The following is a 19,188-nucleotide window of genomic DNA, read 5'->3' as shown; positions in this document are numbered from 1 at the left end:
TAGACTCTCTGGCACAGGCACAGGCCCTCCCACCCAGCCTGGTCTCCAGCCACCCCCCACCTGGCTTGTATCCAAGACCCCCTACCTCACCCGATCTCCAGCCTCCCCCCCCTTACTTGCCAATCCAGGGCCAGCAGGGCCGGAGGGTACTGCTGAGAGTCAACTGTTGGTCTCCACCAGTCTACCAAGAGGGACAGTACAGAAACATCCACACCATCGCCCTTTTAAGAAGTGGTCCTGAGGGCCCTATCACTTCCAGGTCATTGAGGGCATTTATGAGTTTCCTAGGCTGGAAGGGGGCTCTGCTCACCCTGACCTGGTGAGCCCCAGGAGCATTGGAGCACCCATGGTGGGGTCAGTCTTTTGTGCCCAGAGCTTTATCTGAAAATTTGGAGCCTATGCCAAGTTTCTGCTCTGTTTTGGAGTCTGAGCTAGGGTGTCTTGATCATTACAGGCTCTCCTGGAGAAGCCCCCCAACAAAGGCAGCTGTCCCTGTCTGTGCCTGAGCCTTGGCCTGGTTGTCCCTTGGCTTGGAGAACAGCTCCCACCAGACTTCTGGGACACAGATCTTAAAGAAAAAACCCAGCTTTGCCGTCTTCATCTGGCTGGGGTTGCTGAGGGTTCAGCTGGGCAGCAAGGGCTTTCTCCTCCGGAGCACGAAGGCCGGAATGACCATAGCCAGGTTTGACTAATCAAGTCCTCCAGCAAGGCCTGCCGTAGGGACAATAGCGAACCACCATGACTCTTAGAGCAGCAGTATCACCACCTCGAGTGGCAATGTCCCTGGGTGGCAGGAATCCCTGAAGAGGTTTCTGTGTGCTGTGGGGGCTGAAGCAGAGATGGGAAGAAGGGACAAGGAGGCTGAGAGACCAGTGAGTGAAAAGCTGGTCAATGCTGGTGCTGAGGTTGGAAGGGCCGCCATTAGACATCAGGGGAAAGGGCTGCCTGGGCAGTGTGGGTGAGGCACACACGCAGGGTTGAAGATGGTGTGAACAGATGTAGGAATCCTATGTACCGATGACCCAAGGTCAAGTGTGACTTCGGAGTTTGGAGGGCCCAGACTGGGTGACTCTAGTCCCGTTAACCCCATGGTGTACCGCAGATAGGACAGATAGGACTGTGCAGGACCAGGCAGGCCTCTGTGACTTTGCTAATAGCCAAGGGTGAGGCCTCCCCCTTGACCTAAGAGTCAGGTGAGTCCGAGCTTCTAGAAGATTCTCACAGTCTCAGCTTGTGTCTAGGAGCTCAGAGGTGGCTGTGCTGTGGGGTAGCTGAGAAAGGCAGGGAGGGGCAGGACACAGCGGGGACCCTCCCCAACTCTGGCTATTGAGCAGGCAGGTGGCGAGGGGGCAGGAAGAAGCCTGACACCTGGGCACTCAGGTTGCTGAGCAGGGGGGCCAGTCCAGGTCTCCCTTTCTTTTTGGACAAGTGTGAGCCTTTTCTTGTTACCCGGCTACAGGACTAAAGGCTGACCATCTTTTCTGGACCCTTCAGGGAGAATGATGTGACCTTTGCCCACTTGAATAAGCCACATGCCTTAGGCTATTTCCCAGGCAGCCAGTCATAGTGACAGGTGGACAATAGAGGGCCTGGGGTTCGAGCCTGGGACCTGGCGGGCCACCAGAACCAAGTCATTGGGTGTCTGAGTTCAGCCCACAGCACCACCTCTGTGAGAAAGGGTTTTTGCAACAGGAAGGCTCCAGGAGTCTGATGGGATCCGCCCACCCAGCTATGGCCACCTGCCCAGCCTGAGGGGCTCCTCTGATATGGACACAGTCCTAGCTACTGGCTGGGAACTCCAAGCAGGTGGGCAAGGCTCCTGGCCACCCTGGTGGGGGCTGACCCTTCCTCACGTGACCCCTTCCACCGCAGGTCTACCCATGGATGGGCCATGTGGCCTCGGCCTCCTCCCTGGAGGATGGCTAGAGTGGAGATAACCAAGGAGAGGTAGAGGAAGATGGGTGCATAAGTGGAGCGTGGCCAGGTGCACAGGCGACATGGGCCCAGGGCCTGGGACTCACCCATCTTGCCAGGTCTCAGACAGGGCCAGACGCCGTGTGGGCTGACACCCTCAGGTCAATAATTGACTGCTTCTTGCCTCATGGCAACTCTGCAGTGCCACGTGGCATCCCCTATGAACCAGGGCAGAAGAAAGGGAAACCAGGCAGTGGAGAGTGATGTCAGAGTCCTTCGTTCACTCAAATCTTGGAATTTTCCCCCTTAACAGATTGCTTTGCCAACTGGGTCCTCAGAGCTTGCTGGCCCATGACCTGGGCACTGCCCTTGACTCTAGGCAGAAGGAGAGCAGAAGGGACAAGACTGACCATTCCAGTGAAGGGTACCACAACACTGGGGAGAACTTCATGATGACCAGTCTCTGGGGTCAGCACGGCTGTGCACAGCTGGACAGTCTTAGGAACAGGCCTGGACCCTGGAGCAGGTGGTGGCCTGAGGCACGGGGCCTGCCTTGTCCTCTGTGGTTGAGACCACTGTGCCCCTATCAGTGGCCCCTCAGGTGGTTACCATATCCTTGATGAGGACCATGAATTCTGGAGGTGGTTTTTGTGGACAGGGCCTCCTCGGAGCACGTGAGAGCACACAGCCTGCTTATGATGAGCTGGCGGCCTGGGCCCACAGGGAAGCCTTGGACCATCAGTCCATGTGACCCTCCCTGAGGGTGTAACCGGTGCACCTTGGACCCCAACAGTGAGGAATGGGGGTTAGCCACTGCCTCCCCTCTTGCCCCAGTATGCTGTGTGGGCAGCTGTCTAGGTTGCCTGGAATATCTTCATCATCTGCTTCTACCTGCAAGTGGGGAGGGGGGGTCTCTCAGAGGTGAGTGAGGAGGAGAGGAAGAGCCAACCTGGATGCCTTGTTCCTGAGCCCTAGGTGGGGTGTAGAGGGTGGAGGCTTCATGTAGTTGCTGCCAACTCCATCCCCTTCCACCCAGGCATGAGCATGGGCTGGGCTGTCTGTGCCAGGAGGCCCTGGTGTCAGCCACTGGCTTCACCCTGGAGCACCATTATGTGGAGGCCCTGCACAGCGCCCTGCAGGCCCTGGTGGCCGTGAGTGTGGCCAGGGAGGGGGACACCACGAGAGAGAGAGACTCAGAGTGGCTACCCTGGCTCAAATGGGCCACTCGACCTAACTGTGCTTCCATATTCTCATCTGTGAAATGGAGAGAGCTCTCCAAGAGAGCACTGCTGCAGAGCTGAGCATATCAGCATCACGGCCAGCTCCTGCCTCCCCCAGTCAGGCTCCCTGTGGCCTGGTCTCGCAGGGGCTCTCCCTGCACCTCTCCTTTCCACACGATTGGCCAGCCCTCCCCAAGCTGCTGAAGCCACCAGGCCCCATTAGAAAAGCCTGAACCATATCAGTGACTTCAGGCTGGGAAACTGAGGCCCAGGGATGCATGGCCTATGGCTGGGGGTACCTGTGGCTTCTGCCCCACCCCTGAGGGCTCACATGCTGGCGAGGTCTCACCTGGAACATGCTCTGTCTCTCAGCTTCTGAGCTTTGTCTATGCCTGTTACAATGTCAGTACGCTCACAGAGGAGGAGGACAGCTGTGAGTGTCCAACAGCATCTGTACAGGGTGTGGTGACTCCAGGCTTGGTCATGAGAGGAAGGAGGGAAAGGAAGGAGGGGTGGGGTGGTCCCATCTTCCTCCTGCCCCTGCCCACTTTGGACGCCACCCTGTGCTCATTGAATCTATTAGTGCTGCAGCTTCAGCGGGGAAACACAGCAGCCAGACCCTTTCATCCTGCCCCAGTGACTGCAGGTGCAAAGTCAAGTTCTGGGGCTCCGAGTTCCCTGACCCAGCCCCGGGCTGCATCTGCACTCTTACCCTGAGCCCTCCCTCTGACTTTGCTGGGTTGCCTCATAAAGATGCCAGTTTGCTCAGAGTAGGGGGAAATGGTCAAGGCAGGAGTCCTGGCTGAGAGCCCCCACGGTCAGAACCAGCTTGCACAGACTGAGCGCCCATGGTCAGAACCATGGACAGAGCCCCGTTGAGCGAACCACAGGTGGGCGGAGCCCCACTGTCAGAATGGGCTTCCACAGCCGAACCTGAGGGCCTGACCCAGCACTGTGGAAGAATCCTCCCAAAGGCTGTCACTGCTGTTTAGATGCCAAGCAGTTAGCTACAGCTCCCAGTGACCTTGTGAGGTCCCACACCACCCTCATGGACTCTGCTCAAGGCCTTGGTCACCTGTTTTGTTGAGGGTCTTCCTCTCTTCCTTGCATGCTCCACCTTCACCAACATGACGCCTTTTTGTTAGAACCAGGCATTCACAACCATGTCCCCTGGGCTCAGGAGACTATGACGAATGTCATCCTCATGTGCAGATGGCACCACATCGGGGAGCTCTGCTGTTCCCCTCACACCTCCATAGTGGTGACATGACATCTCTGGGACCAGGCTGTCTGTGCAGAACGAAGAAAGGGGGCCCTCTTGTTTTTATTGTATCAAAATAGAGTAGGGTAGAAAGACCAGCTCTGGGGCAAAATGCTTTCATTTCCTCCAGCCAGCTATCAACTTGCCAGCTACTCACTAGCCCCCTCTGGCCACCCATCAACTCCCTCACAACTCATTAACTCTCTGATCACCCACTACCTCCCCCTGTCCAGCCACCCACCAGCCATTAACTAGCTCCCCCTGGCCACCCCCTACCTCCCCATACCCACCCATCAATTCCCCCAATCCCCATCATCTCTAAGCCACCAGCCTGCACCCCCTGAAACACTAGCTTCCCTGACCAATAACCAGTACCACCAGCTGCCCCCAGCCACCCTCTAGCTCACTTGCACCCCCAGCTCTCTAACCTGCTACCTCCCAGACCTCCACCAGCTCCCCATCTGCCCATTAGCTGTCCAGGTAACCTCTAGACCCCACCCAGTAGCTCCACAGATCCTAGCTGGCCAGGTATGTGTGGGAAGTTTGTGAACCTGCAGGTGGGGGGTGGCCTTGGACTGAGTCCCAGCCTTGGCTGTCCCTGCTTAGTCCCACTGGCCACGCTCAAGGGCCTAGGACATCACATAGCTGAGGCTGGGACCTTAATTCAACAATTTAAATCTTGGCACTGTCCTGTCTCTGGGGAGAGCCCCCTCAGGACAGCATCTGAGGTTTTGGCTGATGTCCCTCCTCCCAGGTCCTTGTCACTGCTTAGCTGCCCCCTGGATATTCCCTCTACCATCCCTCCCATTATCTGGGTTTTGTTTTATTTGGGTCTTGACTTCACTGGTGGATTTGACCCACTTCCTTTCTACCATGTCAGTGAAAACACCTTGTCACCTCTTGTTCAAGCAGACATACTTGTAAGTATGGCCAGTAAGGCTGCTTCCTGCAGGACCTGCCCATGGGGTTACTCAGAGGCACTGGGGTCCCCTCCTGGGGAGCCCTGTCCAGTTATTCGTCCATGCATCCATCCACCCACCCACCCTCGCGTGTGCTCACCAGGCTGTAGGCTGGAGTGGGGGTACGTAGAGCTCCCACAGAGCTGGAACTCATGCAGATTGTATGTAGAGGCCACATTAGCAGAGGGGCCTAGGGTGGCCCAGGGGTAAGGAGGATGCCACGTGAGTCTCTGGGTCTTGCTGCAGATGGAAACCTGGGGTGTAGACACTTGTCTTTGATGGTCACTTTCCTGATGGGCAGTATCAATAGTGCTGCCCACCTTCTGGTGAGCCTGTGCCACATGGCCCTCCCACTTGTTCTTCTGCTGTAGTTTCAGGAGGGCTGTGGCCTGGCAGTTTCCTCAGTAAAGTTAACAGGTATGCCCAGTCATCTGGCCGTGTGGGTCCAGGACACTCAGAGGTCTGCTTCCCATTATAGATGAGCGAACAGACTGCAAGGGGGACAACCCTCAATGCTCCCAGCTGGGAAGACCTAGCCCTTCTATTCTATGGGTCCAGGATGCCCAGAGGTTTACTTCCTGTTATAAATGAAGGAACAGACCTCAAAGGGGACAGGTCTCAATGTCCCCAGCTGGGCAGTCCACTGGTATGAAGAGCTGGGTACCTATACCTCTGAGGGGACCAGGCTGGGTACAGTTCCCCAACTGGACAGGGCTCTGTTTCCAGCTGGGAGCCTAGAGGCAGGAGGACAGTGAGTCAGAGTGACAACTCTCACTCTGCTCCCCAGTCCTCAGTCTCACAGCCAATTAGCTCCCAGAGAAGGCCAGCTGGAGCCTTCCAGAATGCCCAGCTCCACCCTGTCATGTGGCCCTGTTAGCCCATGGTCAGAAGCCACTGTGGATATTCAACTGTGCTGGAGAGAAGAGATAGCAGCCCCCAGCAGTGGTCACCACACCTGCCAGCAGTCCCTGGTCATCGCTTTGCTCTCCACAGGCCAGCATAAGTGAGGATGTGTCTCAGCTCCTATGACCACTGGCCTGGTCCTGCCCACCATCCCCAGCTAGTGTCCTACCCTTAGGTTTCAGCCCATTCAAATGACATCAGCAGGGGAGTGAGGTGGGGCTACAGCCACAAGTTTGAAAGATTTTACAATTTTTTTTCTATTAAAAAATTTTAAAATAGAAACAAAAAGGATTAAAAAGAAAAATTGCATCTCTTGTCTTCCACCATTGGGTTGCAAGGGCCACGAGTGGGGCCCCAGGCCCCTTCCTGTGGTGCCCTGGGGAATCTGCGCACACTGTGGGGGACTGGCAGCAGCCTGCAGAAGGGATATGCATCCTGTAGTGTGTGTCTCCCAGCACAGGGAGTGCCGGAACAGTAGGGGATGGGGCTCACAGAAAGAGTGAAATAGAACCCCACAGTCCCAAAACAGGAGGAAACCCAGGTTCCCCTTCAGTTGCCGGCCTTAATGCCAGAGCCTGCTGTCAGAAGGGGGTCCCATGGTCCTCAAAGTCCTTGAAACGTCAGGAGGACCTACACCAGGCAGTGAAGGAGTCCCACCAGGAGGCCCCTCAAAGGTGGAGGTTGGAGTCAGGCACAGTGGCCATGTCCTTGGTGCTGCCCCCTACTGGTGAAGAGATACAAGGACAGGCTAGAGCGATCAGGAAACTTACACTTTATTGAAACTGCAAAATACCCAAAAATTCAGTAAAACAAACACCCTGTCCCACCCCCATCCATCATGCTCCCTTCTCGTTTTAGTGGCTGTGCAGGAAGTGGCTCAGTGTCCTCAGCTGATCTCACGCATGTACACACCAAGAAGGCACACTGGGGGCTGGGCATCTCAATGCTGGAGAGAAGAGAAGGGAGTTTGGCTCCAGAGAGAGACTCCCACCTCCACTCCTAAAGCTCCCACGACATCCCACCCCACTCCCCGTCCTGAAGCTAGGAAGAGCAACCTCAGCATGATGACAGCTTGGGGAGTGAGGAAGGTGAGGGCTCTGGGTCTGCAGAGCTGTGAGCAATGCTAATGCTGCGCGCCCCCCCCCCCCATAGCTGTTCTGAACATTACCAGACAGCGCCCCTCAGGAGGGCCTGGGGGCCGTCCTCGAAAGGCAGGGAGTGGAGGGCAGCCATGTGGGTACCAAGGGTGCTCACCAGGCCTAGGATAGGAAGGTGCGGATACAGCTGCTGATGGGCGCCCGGCAGATGGGGCACACGCGCAGGTTGGGGGCACACTCGGTGCAGACCAGGTGACCACAAGGGGCAAAGACCACGCCCACCGTGCGGTCCAGGCACACCTTGCAGGTTCGCTCCTGCTGCAGGCGCTGCAGCTGTTCCTCTGTGCTTGTGGCACGTTCAGGAACTGGGGAGGAGGGGACATTGGGGGTCAGCACACCCACAGCCGTAGGTCTGGACACGGCCACCTCTCCTTTAACTCACTAGTGAGAGGTAGCCTCTCCCCTCCCTCCTACCTCAAGCTTCCCCCACAGACCTGAGTCCTCACTGTTCTCTTTGTGGGCCTCCCTTCTGAGTGTGGTCTGGTGGCAGCTTCCCTGGGTAAGAGCTGTGGGCAGTTAGCAAGAGTCAGATCCCTGGGCATATTGGGGACTGGGTAGTGATAGCTGTGCCACCTGCCTGGCCCTTCCTTCCTGCTCCCCCCTTCCCAAGCACCCAGAGGTCTCCAAAGGGACCCTGAAGTGGTCCTCTCAGCCAGGTGCTCTGCCCACCATCCATCACCCCCTGAGGGCACTCAGAGTGGTATGGTAGTGTCCAGAGAGGACAGAATTGTGCCCTCCTGCCCAGGCTAAGGAGCTCTGAGCCTTGTGCTGTCCAGTAGGGTCCAGCAGAGAGCTCAGCCCAGTGCAGGGTAGAGGGAAGGCCAGCCACAACTCTTGTCTCAACTTACCATCGATAGCAGCCTCTCCGGGTTCTTCTAGAGGGTCCTGGAAGGAACCAGAGAACATCTGTGACCGAGTCCTGGGGACAGTGAAGGCAGGAGGGGCCCTTACTGATCACCCTCCCAGGGCCCTGGTGGGCATGTGAGGTAGTCACTCACCCAGGACTCAAGCAGGCAGGAGGCCTGGATGCTCTGGACAAAGTCCCTGCCCTTGGACTGCAGCAGAAATTCACACCTGAGAGAGTGAGTGTAGAAGCCCCTCAGCAGCTATCAGAAAAGCCCCTTCCTGCTCCCATTCACCCCAAAACACCTGGAGAGGCACCCCTGAGCAAAGATACCTGGTTGGGAAAGAAATTGCCCCTCAAACATCAGGTGGGAGCAATAATGAAGAAAACACTTTTGCCTTCAACCAGAGGGACCCTAGCCACTCAAGAGGGACCACACCCAACTCCCTGTGGGGGAGGAGCAAGGAGGGGAGCATGAGGAAGTAAAGTGAAAGCTGAGGGAAGGAGGAGAGAGAAAGGAAAGAATGAGGGAGGGGGCAGGGGACTAGAGAAGGGGAGAAACCAGGGGAAGGAAGAGGGGGCTGAGGATGGGGAGAGCGTTAGGCTTGGGGGGAAAGAGGGTGGGGGGAGAGGAGCCTGGGGGAGGGGAGAGGGAGGCAGAGGAGGGGAAGGGAGGGACAGGAGGTGGGAGGGGAGAGGGGGTTGGGGACAGGGAGAAGGGACTGGGAAGGGGGAAGAGGGGGCTGAGGAGAGCAGAGAGGGCTGGGGAAGAAGGGAAGCTTGGGGAGGGCCAGGTAGCTCTGGGGGATGGAGGAAGCTGAAAGAAGCTGAAGGTGGGAAAGAGGGTGGAATGAGGAGAAGGGGCTGAGGGAGGCCCAAAGGGGCTGAGGAGGCCAAGAGAAGCTTGAGCAGGAGAAAAGTGGAAGGCAGAGGGAGCTGAGGGAGGGCAGAGGGAACACAAGAAGGAAAAGGGAGGGTGGGGTGGGGAGAGGGGGTGGAGGGAGGTGAGAAGGGACTGGAGGAGGAGAAGGAAAGCTTAGGGAGGTGATGGGGGGAGCGTAAAGGGGGTAGGAAGGTAGTGGAGATTGAGGGGAGGCTGGGGGAAAGGGAGGCTGAGGAAGGGAATGGCCAGAGTGATTTGAGGGCCAGAGCCCCAGAGCTGCCCCCTGCAGCCCCCAGCCCCTGCCCTGTGTTCAGCCCTCAGAGACCCCCGATTCCTCTTACCTGGGGAACCACTTGGCATGCTCAGTCCAGGGGTCATCCCCAGGCTCCCACCTCTGCAAACCCCCAGAGCAGAAGAAGCACCTCACCTTGTCTTGGGGTCCTGGGAGGAACAGAGAGGTTTGCCCGCACACCCTGCTGACCCGGCCAGGTAGGGACAAGCCCTGAGCCTCAGTCCCTCTGCCCAGCTGGCCCCACTGGCTGAATTGTTTTACTTGCTCCTCTGTTTTCTGAAAGGGGACAAACAAAGCAGACCAGAGGGCACAGGGCCAAGCGTGAAAGTTCCGGAATCTATCTGGAATCTAAGAGCTGGTGTGAATGCGACTGCGAGGCCTGGGGGTGGGGCTGAGGAGGAGAGGGCTAAAAAAGGGACTGGGGGAAGGGAAGAAAGGAGGTAGTGGAGAGGGACCTGAGGAGGGGAGGGGGAGAGGAGAGGAGCCTTGGGGAGGGGGTCATAAGGGAGGAGGGCTCAAACCTGGGGGATGAAGAGGCCTAGGTGGAACTAGGCTGGAGGACGGTATCCTTGGGAGAGGGGGAAAGAGAGACAGGGGTGAGGGGTGGGATTGTGTGGGAAGGAGGATGGGACCCTGGGCAGAGGTACAGCTTGTTGTTGGGCTCAGAGGTCCCAGTATAAAGGAGGAAGGTCTACCAATAAAGGGCTTGGTCTGCCATGCTGATGGGGTTTTTAGGAGCAGGTCCTAGGTGACCAAGGAGGAAGAGGAAGGCCAGCAGGCAGAAGTGTGTATCCCTCACTACCTTGTTCCTTCTCTGTCACCTTGCTGGTCAGAGAGACAGAGCACCCTGTTTTCTTCACAGAGGTGGTTGTAGGTGCTAGGATGGTGGGAAGGCCCCACCAGGCCTCATTGTACCCCCAGGCAGCATGGGCTGTCATACCAGGGCTCAGACTCTGGGGAGCTTTCAGGGGCCCTACTGTGGAGTGGGGTCACATCGGGCCCCTCTACTCACCCGTATGGAAGAAGCCGGCCTCGGCCAGCTGCATGGGACAGATTGAGGACGACACAGGCCAGTCGTGGAAAGAGGCCAGCCGCAGCTCCTCAGAGCCCATCCTGGGGAAGGCAGGCCCCAGGGTGGCCTCGGCCCCCTCCACCCCCTCCTCCTCCTCCTCTTCTTCCTCCTCCTCATCATACAGGGTGTGCAGCTGGCCCAGAATCTGCCCATCCACGCTGTCCCAACACCAGCGGCTCCGAGGGAGGCTCAGCTCCAGGCTGTGGTGGCAACACCGGCCCTTCTCCTCAGGCCCCATGGGGAATGCACCCAGCCTCAGCTGGCCCTGTGGCATGTCCAGCCGGCTTTCCAAGGGGCTCCCAGCCCTGGGCCTGTGCACAGAGATGGCCTCCGCCCCCTCGGGGAGGAGGGCGGGCCCCAGCAGCCTGCCCACCAGTGGCCCCAGGCAGGGGAGTAGTGGGGCCTGTTGCTGCCTTCTGGAAGAGGCCAGGGTGACAGTCCATGTCAGGTGATCTAGACAATGGTGGGAGGTCCTGGGGAGTCCTAGCAGGGCTGGTGGCCGTCCACAGGAGCTGGCTCTAGAAGCAGACACATGAGGACATGAAGACACCCCCAAGAATGAGTGGCTGAGTCCTCAAAGAGAAGGCACATGATGACAAGGGTCACTGGCTGGTGCTGCCCAAAGGCCCCTGGGTCCTGAGTGCAGGGAAGGGGAAGGAGGGGCCAGCATGCCACTCACAGGTGGGGGTGCACAGGTATGCAGGGCTGGTTCTGCTGGCCCAGGCAAATTAGAGCTTACCTGGGTGTTCTCAGAACCTTGCAGTTACAGGGAACTGGGAGCATTCTTGTCTGGGTCTCACCTTCAAACAGATGGGTCTGGCCTGTCCAGAGTCCTGGGGGGAGGGGAGAGGGCTGAGCCTGAGCCCCCCACCTTGGCCTGCCACCCCCTTCCTGACCCAGGGTTCTTAGAGTATGATCTATATTCTGGACCAGACATCCCTTTCTCCCTAAGAGCCCAGGTGGGGCAGTCGTTTCCTTCCAGAGGCAGAGGGCCTCACCCTGCATGCCCAGCTCTGATATTGTGCTTGGTCTTGGCATGTGTCAGAGCTGCTTCCTTGATCCCTGCCTCCTTGCTTCCTTCACCAAATAGACTTAGGGCTCTTAAGGGGTCTTCAGGTCCCGGGGAAGCCAGAACCTGGCAGTCATAGGGGGTGGGCATCCTCTCCAGATGGAGGCTTTGGCCCAGAAAGCTTGATCTGATGCCTACTTGGCCCATCTGGCCTCAGTACTGCTGTGATAGCTGTGTGTAAGGCCAGTACCACAGGCGCCACTGGAGAGCAGAAGGGCCATCTTAGAACCAGAACCGCCCACTAACAGCTCTGAAACCTGAAGCCCAGGGGTGGGGGAGTGGGAGTGGAGGAGGAAGGGAGTGGAAGTGGGGGGCTGTGGGGGAAGCTAGGCTGAGATCATCAGAAGTGATTCACTCACCTCTGATGGCAGAGCTGCTGACACCTGACGACCCACATGCTGCCTTAAACCAGCCCCTCCTCCTATATACCTACCCACACTTGTGAGTGGTACCTGTCTGCACCTGTGCCTGTATACCGGCTGCTCCCTAATCCACATGCAGCATTACCACCAGGCTGGGATCACAGCCTCTCCTCCTTTGCAGGGCACCTCACAGGTGTGGTGGCCCCAGCTCCTCAGCCTGGATGGTCTCAGAGTCTAGGGAGTCTCTGGCACCTCTCATATTAGAGCTTAGGCGCCGGTTGCTTTCCTGCAGGAAACAGAAGGTAGGCAGACATGCAACGGTTAAGGCCCAAGCTGTGCCATGGTCCTTCTCCCAGTCCCAAAATCTCTTTGCGGTCCAGGCTGAGGGTGGCCCAGGTAGCTTGGGTGATTGGGGAGGGCTGTGCCTGGTAAGAGCAATGTTCTGGGGGGGAGGGGTTTGTGAGGGGAGAATGAATGAATGGAGTTCCAAAATCTCTGTAGATGTTCATTGAAATGAAAAATAAACAACCTAAATTAAAGAAAAAAAGAGCAATGTTCTGGGGGCAAGTGGGGGTTAGGCTGGGCACAAGGGAAGGCTTCCCTGGCCACCTAACACACACACACACACACACACACACACACACACACACACGTCTTCCTCTTCCTCTCTCTCTGTCCACTGCTCCCCAGCTCTCACTCCTGTTCCAAGCGCAATATCTTGGGCTCAAAATGCTGGTGTCCTGGATTACTCAGCAAAACTTCTTGAGCTCACCCACCACTCAGCCTCTATGCGTGGCCTGAGGTAAGGGGTGGAGGAGGGGAAGCCGCAGCCTCAGGGTTAGCTCTGACTCTGGATTCAGTGACCAGAGGGTTGAAGGAAGTGGAGAGGGGCTGTAACACGGGGCAGCCACTAGGGCAGCATCCCCCTCAGGGTAGTGGCATTCCCCACCCTCTGCTGGGCATCTCCCATCCCCCCACTCCCCACCCCTGGTGGTGCAGTGTCCCACACAGGACAGTGTCCCCCATGGCACAGCATCCCCCATGGCACAGCGTCTCTCATGGTGCAGTGTTCCCCTGGGACACCTGGATTAGGACTGGGTTTCTCTCACTTCCAGAAACTTCAGATGAAGATTGTTTTCTAACTACAAAATGAACATCCTCAATGCCCACCCTGGAGGGAGAGGTGAGAGAGCGCAATGCCTCCAATCCAGTTGCGCAGTCAGGAGGTCAGGGTCCGAGGTGAGAGTAATAAATCTGCTCAGCACCTCCAACCCTGTTAGAATTTTGGGGTTCTTGGACTAAGGGCCACTTGGAAGGGCCCCCTCCAAAACCAGAAGCGTTGTTTCTCTTAGGTCATCTGTGAATCAGACCCCTACTCAATGGCCTGAGGTGAGGGAGGGGGCAGCCTTCTCACCATCTCCGGGAACAAGCATCTATATAATTAATGGAAAAGAACAGAGCGAAAAATAAGCTCAGTGCCACTTGGGACTTTTTAGGGAAATAAAAAGGAAGGGCATCCTCCCCTGGTTGGCCTGTGGGGGGCGCCAGAGCCCGTGTTTGGCTGTGGCTGCAGCTCCTGGAGGGCAGATGAGGGAAGGAAGGCTCTTTGCTGAGCAGCTTTTGGACAATGGTTATCGGGTTCGTAATGAAGAATTGGAACTGCTGGTCCACCCCTCTCCGCTGCGGCTCAGCACTGCTGTTACAAGCTGCACCAGGTTCGTTTACTACTTGCCAGTAAATGACTTCTCACTGAATGCCGTGCATATTTCATGATTTAGTACCTTGCAGGGTTATCCCTGACATCTACAGCGTGTAGACCCTTCTGGGAAGAGGCAGCAGGAGTGGAAGCTGGTAGAGACCTACACAGAGGTCAGCACTCTCATTTACAGCCAGGGCCTCAAGCTGGGAGGAGCAGGAACTCCCAGACGTCCCAGAGGACGGTCCTCCCCAGCAGCATGATGGCGATACAGGCCCAGGTTGAAAACCAGCTGCAATTGGATGGGAAGCCCCCCAACCTGAGGATTATGCCCCATGGTGACAAGGGTTCATTAAAACAAACAAACAAAAGGAGCCAATGGTGGGAGGCAGGCCCAGCATTGTCTACCATTGCACCTGAATTCCCACAGAACCACACTCCTACCTGCACTAAAGCATGTGCCCTTCCAAAAAGTTCCAGCTCTGTTCTGGGGTAGCAGGGTCCAAGGCTACCTGAGCAGCGGGGGGCATTACTAGACATTCCCCCTTGTGACCCAAGTTCCTCCTCGGCAGGAAAGAAAATCATCTTCCAAGCTGATGTCTGACCTCTTCCTTTTGCCCTTACCTTCAGCTTCAGGAATGCAGGGGAAGTCATTTACACTTTAGTATAAATGAGCAGTGTCTATTTCTCAGAGTGCGTTATTGGGTACTTCAGTAGTGACAAAACTAAGCTGGATGAGGAAGGACTGAAGAAGGTCCAGGTACTTCTACTAAAAGAGACGGCCATGGTTCTGAAGGAAAACAGCTCATCTTCGGTGGGAGGTCACCTTGCTTTGGATGCTCAGGTGGGTCCTACCAAAAGGAAGTAGGTCCAGTCCCTTCTTGGAATCCCCTCCATGGCCTTTTAGGAAGAGCACCAATTATCAAAGGGCAAGAGTGGGATCCCTGAAGCAGACAGGCTGGAGGACAGTAAGGTTTACTAGAAATAAGCACTCCTGGGGCCAGTGTGAGCCCCTCTGCTCCCAAGGCTGGCCCCAGTTCTCCTTGGCTACTTACAGATTGTGTCCGAATTATAATCACCTGGGGACAGCCTGTCCCTGTCCACAGTGCTCTCGCACAATATCATTTTTATTTGGTTGAAATGGTAAAAGGGCTCTGTACAAACAGGACTCGAGTTGGGGGGGAAGAGGACAAAGTCAGAGCTGAACTCGGAAGGTGTGAGTGCCAGTCTTTTCCCACTTGGACTAGAGGAGAGTAACGATAACCAGAGACACGTGGGAAACATTGGTTCAAGGACTCACAGGCCTCAGCCTGCCTTCACAACATGCAGAGCAGATGCCTGGTTCCAGCTGCCATGACCCACCACTCTCAAGGAGATCACAGTACAAGTTACTGGACAGAGTTGGGAAACGTGGAACAAAGTTCAAGATCACAAAAAAAGCTACCTCAGTGGCTATTAGAGACAGGGGAATCCTGCCCAAGGCCTCAGCTTTCCTCCAGGCCTGGCCCAGCTCATCCCAGTGGCTCAGTCTTCAGGCAAATGCAGCTCTACAGATGAACACCACCACCGAGGAGTTATGCACAACTAAGCATTAGCAGTCCTTTGATGTTAAAAGAGTAGCATTTGCCAAACAAAATTCAGAAAGATGAAAAGTTAGGAAAGAAAGAAGAATGGAAATAGGAAACACCGGGTGGAAGTGGAATGAATGTTACATTGTAGGAACTGAAATCAATTTCATGAAACAATGTGTCCAAGTTGTTAAATGGAAAACCAGTTTGCTCTGTAAACTTTCACTCAAAATATGTATGAACTTGTGCAACAATGAATGAATGGAATTCCAAAATCTCTGTAGATGTTCATTGAAATTAATAATTAAAAAATATGTATGAACTGTTGAGTAAAAAACATTCTGCAAGCTTTGACTTAATTCACAAGAAAATATTTTATTGACCTAATCTATTATTGTTGCTGTGTGCCATCGAGTTGGAACCAATTCACAGCTTACTCTCCTGTGGGTGTTCAAAGGCTGTAAATCACACAGGAGGAGATTGCCCATCTTTCTCCCATGGAGCAGCCAGTGGATTCAAACTCTATGCCTTTGGGTTGGCAGTGCAACTCCTTACCACTAGGGCACCAAAGCTCCCTAGAGCTAGGTGCCCTCAAGTCAGTCAACCTGAACCCTGCCTTATCCTGTACCATCCTCATCATCTCTGACACACTGGAGCGCATTGCTGACGTCATCATGTCAATCCATCTCATTGGTGTGGGGGGGTCTTCCTCTCCTTCACTTACTCCATCCTCCCAAGCATGATGTCCTTTTTCAAGGAATAGCCTCATCTGGCTACATGTCCAAAATATGAAAGATGAAGCTTTGCCATCTTTGCCTCCAAGGAGTATTCTGGCTGCACTTTTTCCAAGACATACCTTTTGGCAGTCCCTGGAATATTCAGTGTTCTTCTCCAGCACCACAACTCAAAGGCATCAATTCTTCATCTATTATCCTTATTCATTGCCCAGTTCTCTGATACATAGCAGGTGACTGAGATGACCATGGTCTGAATCAGGTGCACCATTGTCTTCAAGGGACATCACTGCACTGGGTCATGAAATGTCAGGGACCCCGATCATGTGCCCTGCTGAGGTTACGAGACCGCTTTCTTGGAAGAATTGGGTCCTTGTCCTTGGATCTTGGCTGAAAGTAAGGACTACTAGAAAGAAGTTGATCTGGGTTTAATTGACTAAGCAAAGGTATTTGGCTATGTGGAGCATTAACAAGGTATGGACAACATTACAAAGAATAAGAATTCCAGAAGACTTGATTGTGCTCATACAGAACCTGTACAAAAACCAAGAAGCAATAACTCAAACAGAACAAGAAGATAGTGTGTGGCTTAAAATCAGAAACAGTGTGAATCCAGCTTGTATGCATTCACCACACATATTTGGTCAGTTTATTGGGCAAATAAGCTGAGGAGCTGGAGACCATATGAAGAACTCAGTACCAGGATTGGAAGAAGACCACTTAACTGAGGCAATGCAGGCGACAGAACCTTGCTTGTTGAAAGTGAAAAGATGCTGAAAATCAAAGGTTCAGTATGGATTACACACAAACAAACCAAACTAAAAATACTCCCCACAACATCATGATAAATGGAGGAAGGGTTAAAGTTTTCAAGGATCATTTTACTTGAATCCATGTTCAACAGAGATGGATAGAAGCCACAGTTAGGAAACCTGTTTGCATTCAGTAAATCTGCTGCAAAGGGCATCTCTAAAGTGCCAAATATAAAAGATGGCACTTTGAGGGTTCATGCTCCTGAGTTCTGCGGGACTCGTTGCTGAGTTGGACAGACTCAAGGGCTCCTAGGAATAAGTGCCTGGTTCCTACAAGGTACTCTTATGACCCTCAGGCTTTCTGAATGATTGAAATCTGCTATTCTTGAGGCAATCACCTGTTATGCATCAGAGAGTTGGACAATGACCAAGGAGGTTAGAAGGAGAATTGATGCCTTTGAGCTGTGGTGCTGGAGAAGAGTATTGAGAATACCATGGACTGCTAGGAAAACAAACAGATTTGTCCTGGAAAGGGTTAAACTGGGTGGCTCCTCGGAGGCAAGGATTCTGAGGCTCCGTCTAACATACTTTGGGCATGTTGTGAGGAGAGACCGGTCCTTAGAGAGGGATATCATGCTTGGGCGGGTGGAGGGACAGCGCCGGAGAGGAAGGCCCTCTATGAGGTGGATTGATTCAGTGACTGGGATAATTGGGATGGGAGTGTCAGAGACAGTTCGATTGGCACAGGACAGAGAGCAGTTTAGGGCTGTTGTACATAGGGTCGCTATGAGTCGCAGGCAACTCGATGGCACATAACAACAACAACATTCCTGAGGCCTCTGGACCACACCTGAGTTTAGCCTAGGGAAATGACTCCATATGGGGCTGGTCTCCCCACACAGACCCACTAGGTGATGTCAACCACTCGCTGAGCCTGGAGAGAGGCTGGAGACTGAATTCAGTCACCTAACAACTGGTTCAGTCTTATCAGGTCGTCCTACCTAATGCAGTCCCAGTTAAATTGTAGACAGTGAAGAGGACAGCATGTCCTAGTTGGTCAGACAGCACTGCACAGTGGGGAGCCATCAGCAGCACCACATGGAGATCCTCCCAGACTTTCTCTGTTACATCCTTTTTTGCTACAAACTGTAAGTATGGTGCTTTCCTAGATTCTGGGGATCTTTTCCATAGAATACTGAACCTGCAAGGCTAATTTGGGATCCCTGAAAATGTGTTCAAAAGGCTGGGTGCCCCAGGGACTCCCCAAGCTTGCAGCCAGTGTCTCATGCCCTGGCCTGGCTTGGCAGCTGCAAGACTGAATTCTTCAGCCTGGTTCACCCAGCCAGCCCTTTCTTGTTATGAGGCAGCGCATGTCTCTTCAGACAGTCCACCCACAGAGACTTCCTTGTCAACAGTGGCCTTCCTTGAGGAACTGACCTAGTGTCACGGAAGTCTACCTCCCGCGCGTAGTGGGAGACATTGTTGTCAGTGGCCTCCAGGCTCTGACACTCTTTGAGGAGCCTGCTGTGATTCCAGGGTCACTGGCACTGCCTGCCAGGGACACCCCCACCCTACTGCCTGGCTGACCCGACCTGAGTCAGCCTTCTTGACCAGTCACCTCTCTCTCCCAGCAGCCAGGACTCAGGTCTGGGCCACAGGAAGGTGGCCTTGGGCTGGAGAGAGACTGACTTTAGTAGAGACAGGAGTGGGCTTGGGCCTGTGTTGTATCTGGAGCCACAGGGGTGCCCTGGAGTGGCTCTGAGGGGATGGGCAGTGAGCTCAGGGCTCCGAAGGCCGAAGGCCCGGGGTACAGAACCAACCACCTGACAAGTCTTTCTCTGCACAGAGGGACTCTCGGTGGAGAAACCAAGTGCTAACTGGATGTGAGCTGGTAAACTCCAGGAGGCCCACAGCATCCAGGAGCTCACTAACAGAACCTCTGGGAGGTGGGCCCAGAAGCCCCACCTGGAGTCATCGGAGGCAAACCAGGTCACAGGCAAGACTCACAAAGCCCAAGGGAGCGGCACCCTCAGGAGTGAAAGGAATGAATGCCAGGCTACTGAGTGGGCGGTGGGCACTGTTAGGACCTGGAGAGGAGTCAAAGGACTGCACTGCGCGGGACAGAAATCCACCCTGTCCATAGTTGAGCTCTGATGGCATAATACTAAATGTTGGCCTGCGAAGCGAAAAGTCGGCGTCTCGAATCAAGCTCCACCGGAGCATGATGGCCTGTGTCCTCCCTCCTCTTGATATTTGCAGGCTCAGAAAGCGATGGAGGGTCGCCACAGTGGGCACAGCTGGGTTGATCGGCTCTGTGCTCTGGTGCCGAAGCTCTGCGGGGTGAGAGGTAACAGCAGGATGTTAGGAACCCGGCTGTCGGCGGACCCTGGAGCTGTCGGCATCTCCAGCCCCGTGAGCCCGGCCCACCCGGGCCCGCTCCCTGCCGGCTCTGCCGGAAGCGCACACCCGGCACGCCGCTTCCCGCTGCCGCCGCCCCGCCGC

At 55.1% G+C, this 19,188-nt stretch overlaps 1 protein-coding gene across 1 annotated transcript in view; it reads right to left on the bottom strand.

Moving 5' to 3' along the window:
- Positions 1–7,516: 7,516 nt before the first annotated feature.
- BIRC7 (baculoviral IAP repeat containing 7) overlaps positions 7,517–19,188 on the bottom strand; it is a 12,683-nt gene continuing 1,011 nt past the window's right edge. The window contains exons 2-7 of the mRNA XM_006896945.1: positions 12,128–12,222; positions 10,446–10,921; positions 9,483–9,582; positions 8,413–8,488; positions 8,263–8,299; positions 7,517–7,719 (exon numbers count right to left, since the gene is read on the bottom strand). Of these exons, the coding sequence (XP_006897007.1) occupies positions 7,517–7,719; positions 8,263–8,299; positions 8,413–8,488; positions 9,483–9,582; positions 10,446–10,921; positions 12,128–12,222 (987 nt within the window). The remainder of the gene's footprint in view (positions 7,720–8,262; positions 8,300–8,412; positions 8,489–9,482; positions 9,583–10,445; positions 10,922–12,127; positions 12,223–19,188) is intronic.

The sequence above is a fragment of the Elephantulus edwardii genome, unplaced genomic scaffold, assembly GCF_000299155.1.
Source record: "Elephantulus edwardii isolate Elephantulus edwardi_28Jun2011 unplaced genomic scaffold, EleEdw1.0 scaffold00193, whole genome shotgun sequence".
Lineage (NCBI taxonomy): Eukaryota > Metazoa > Chordata > Mammalia > Macroscelidea > Macroscelididae > Elephantulus > Elephantulus edwardii.
Note: the sequence above shows the minus strand (reverse complement) of the source record. Positions and strands in the feature narration are given on the sequence as shown.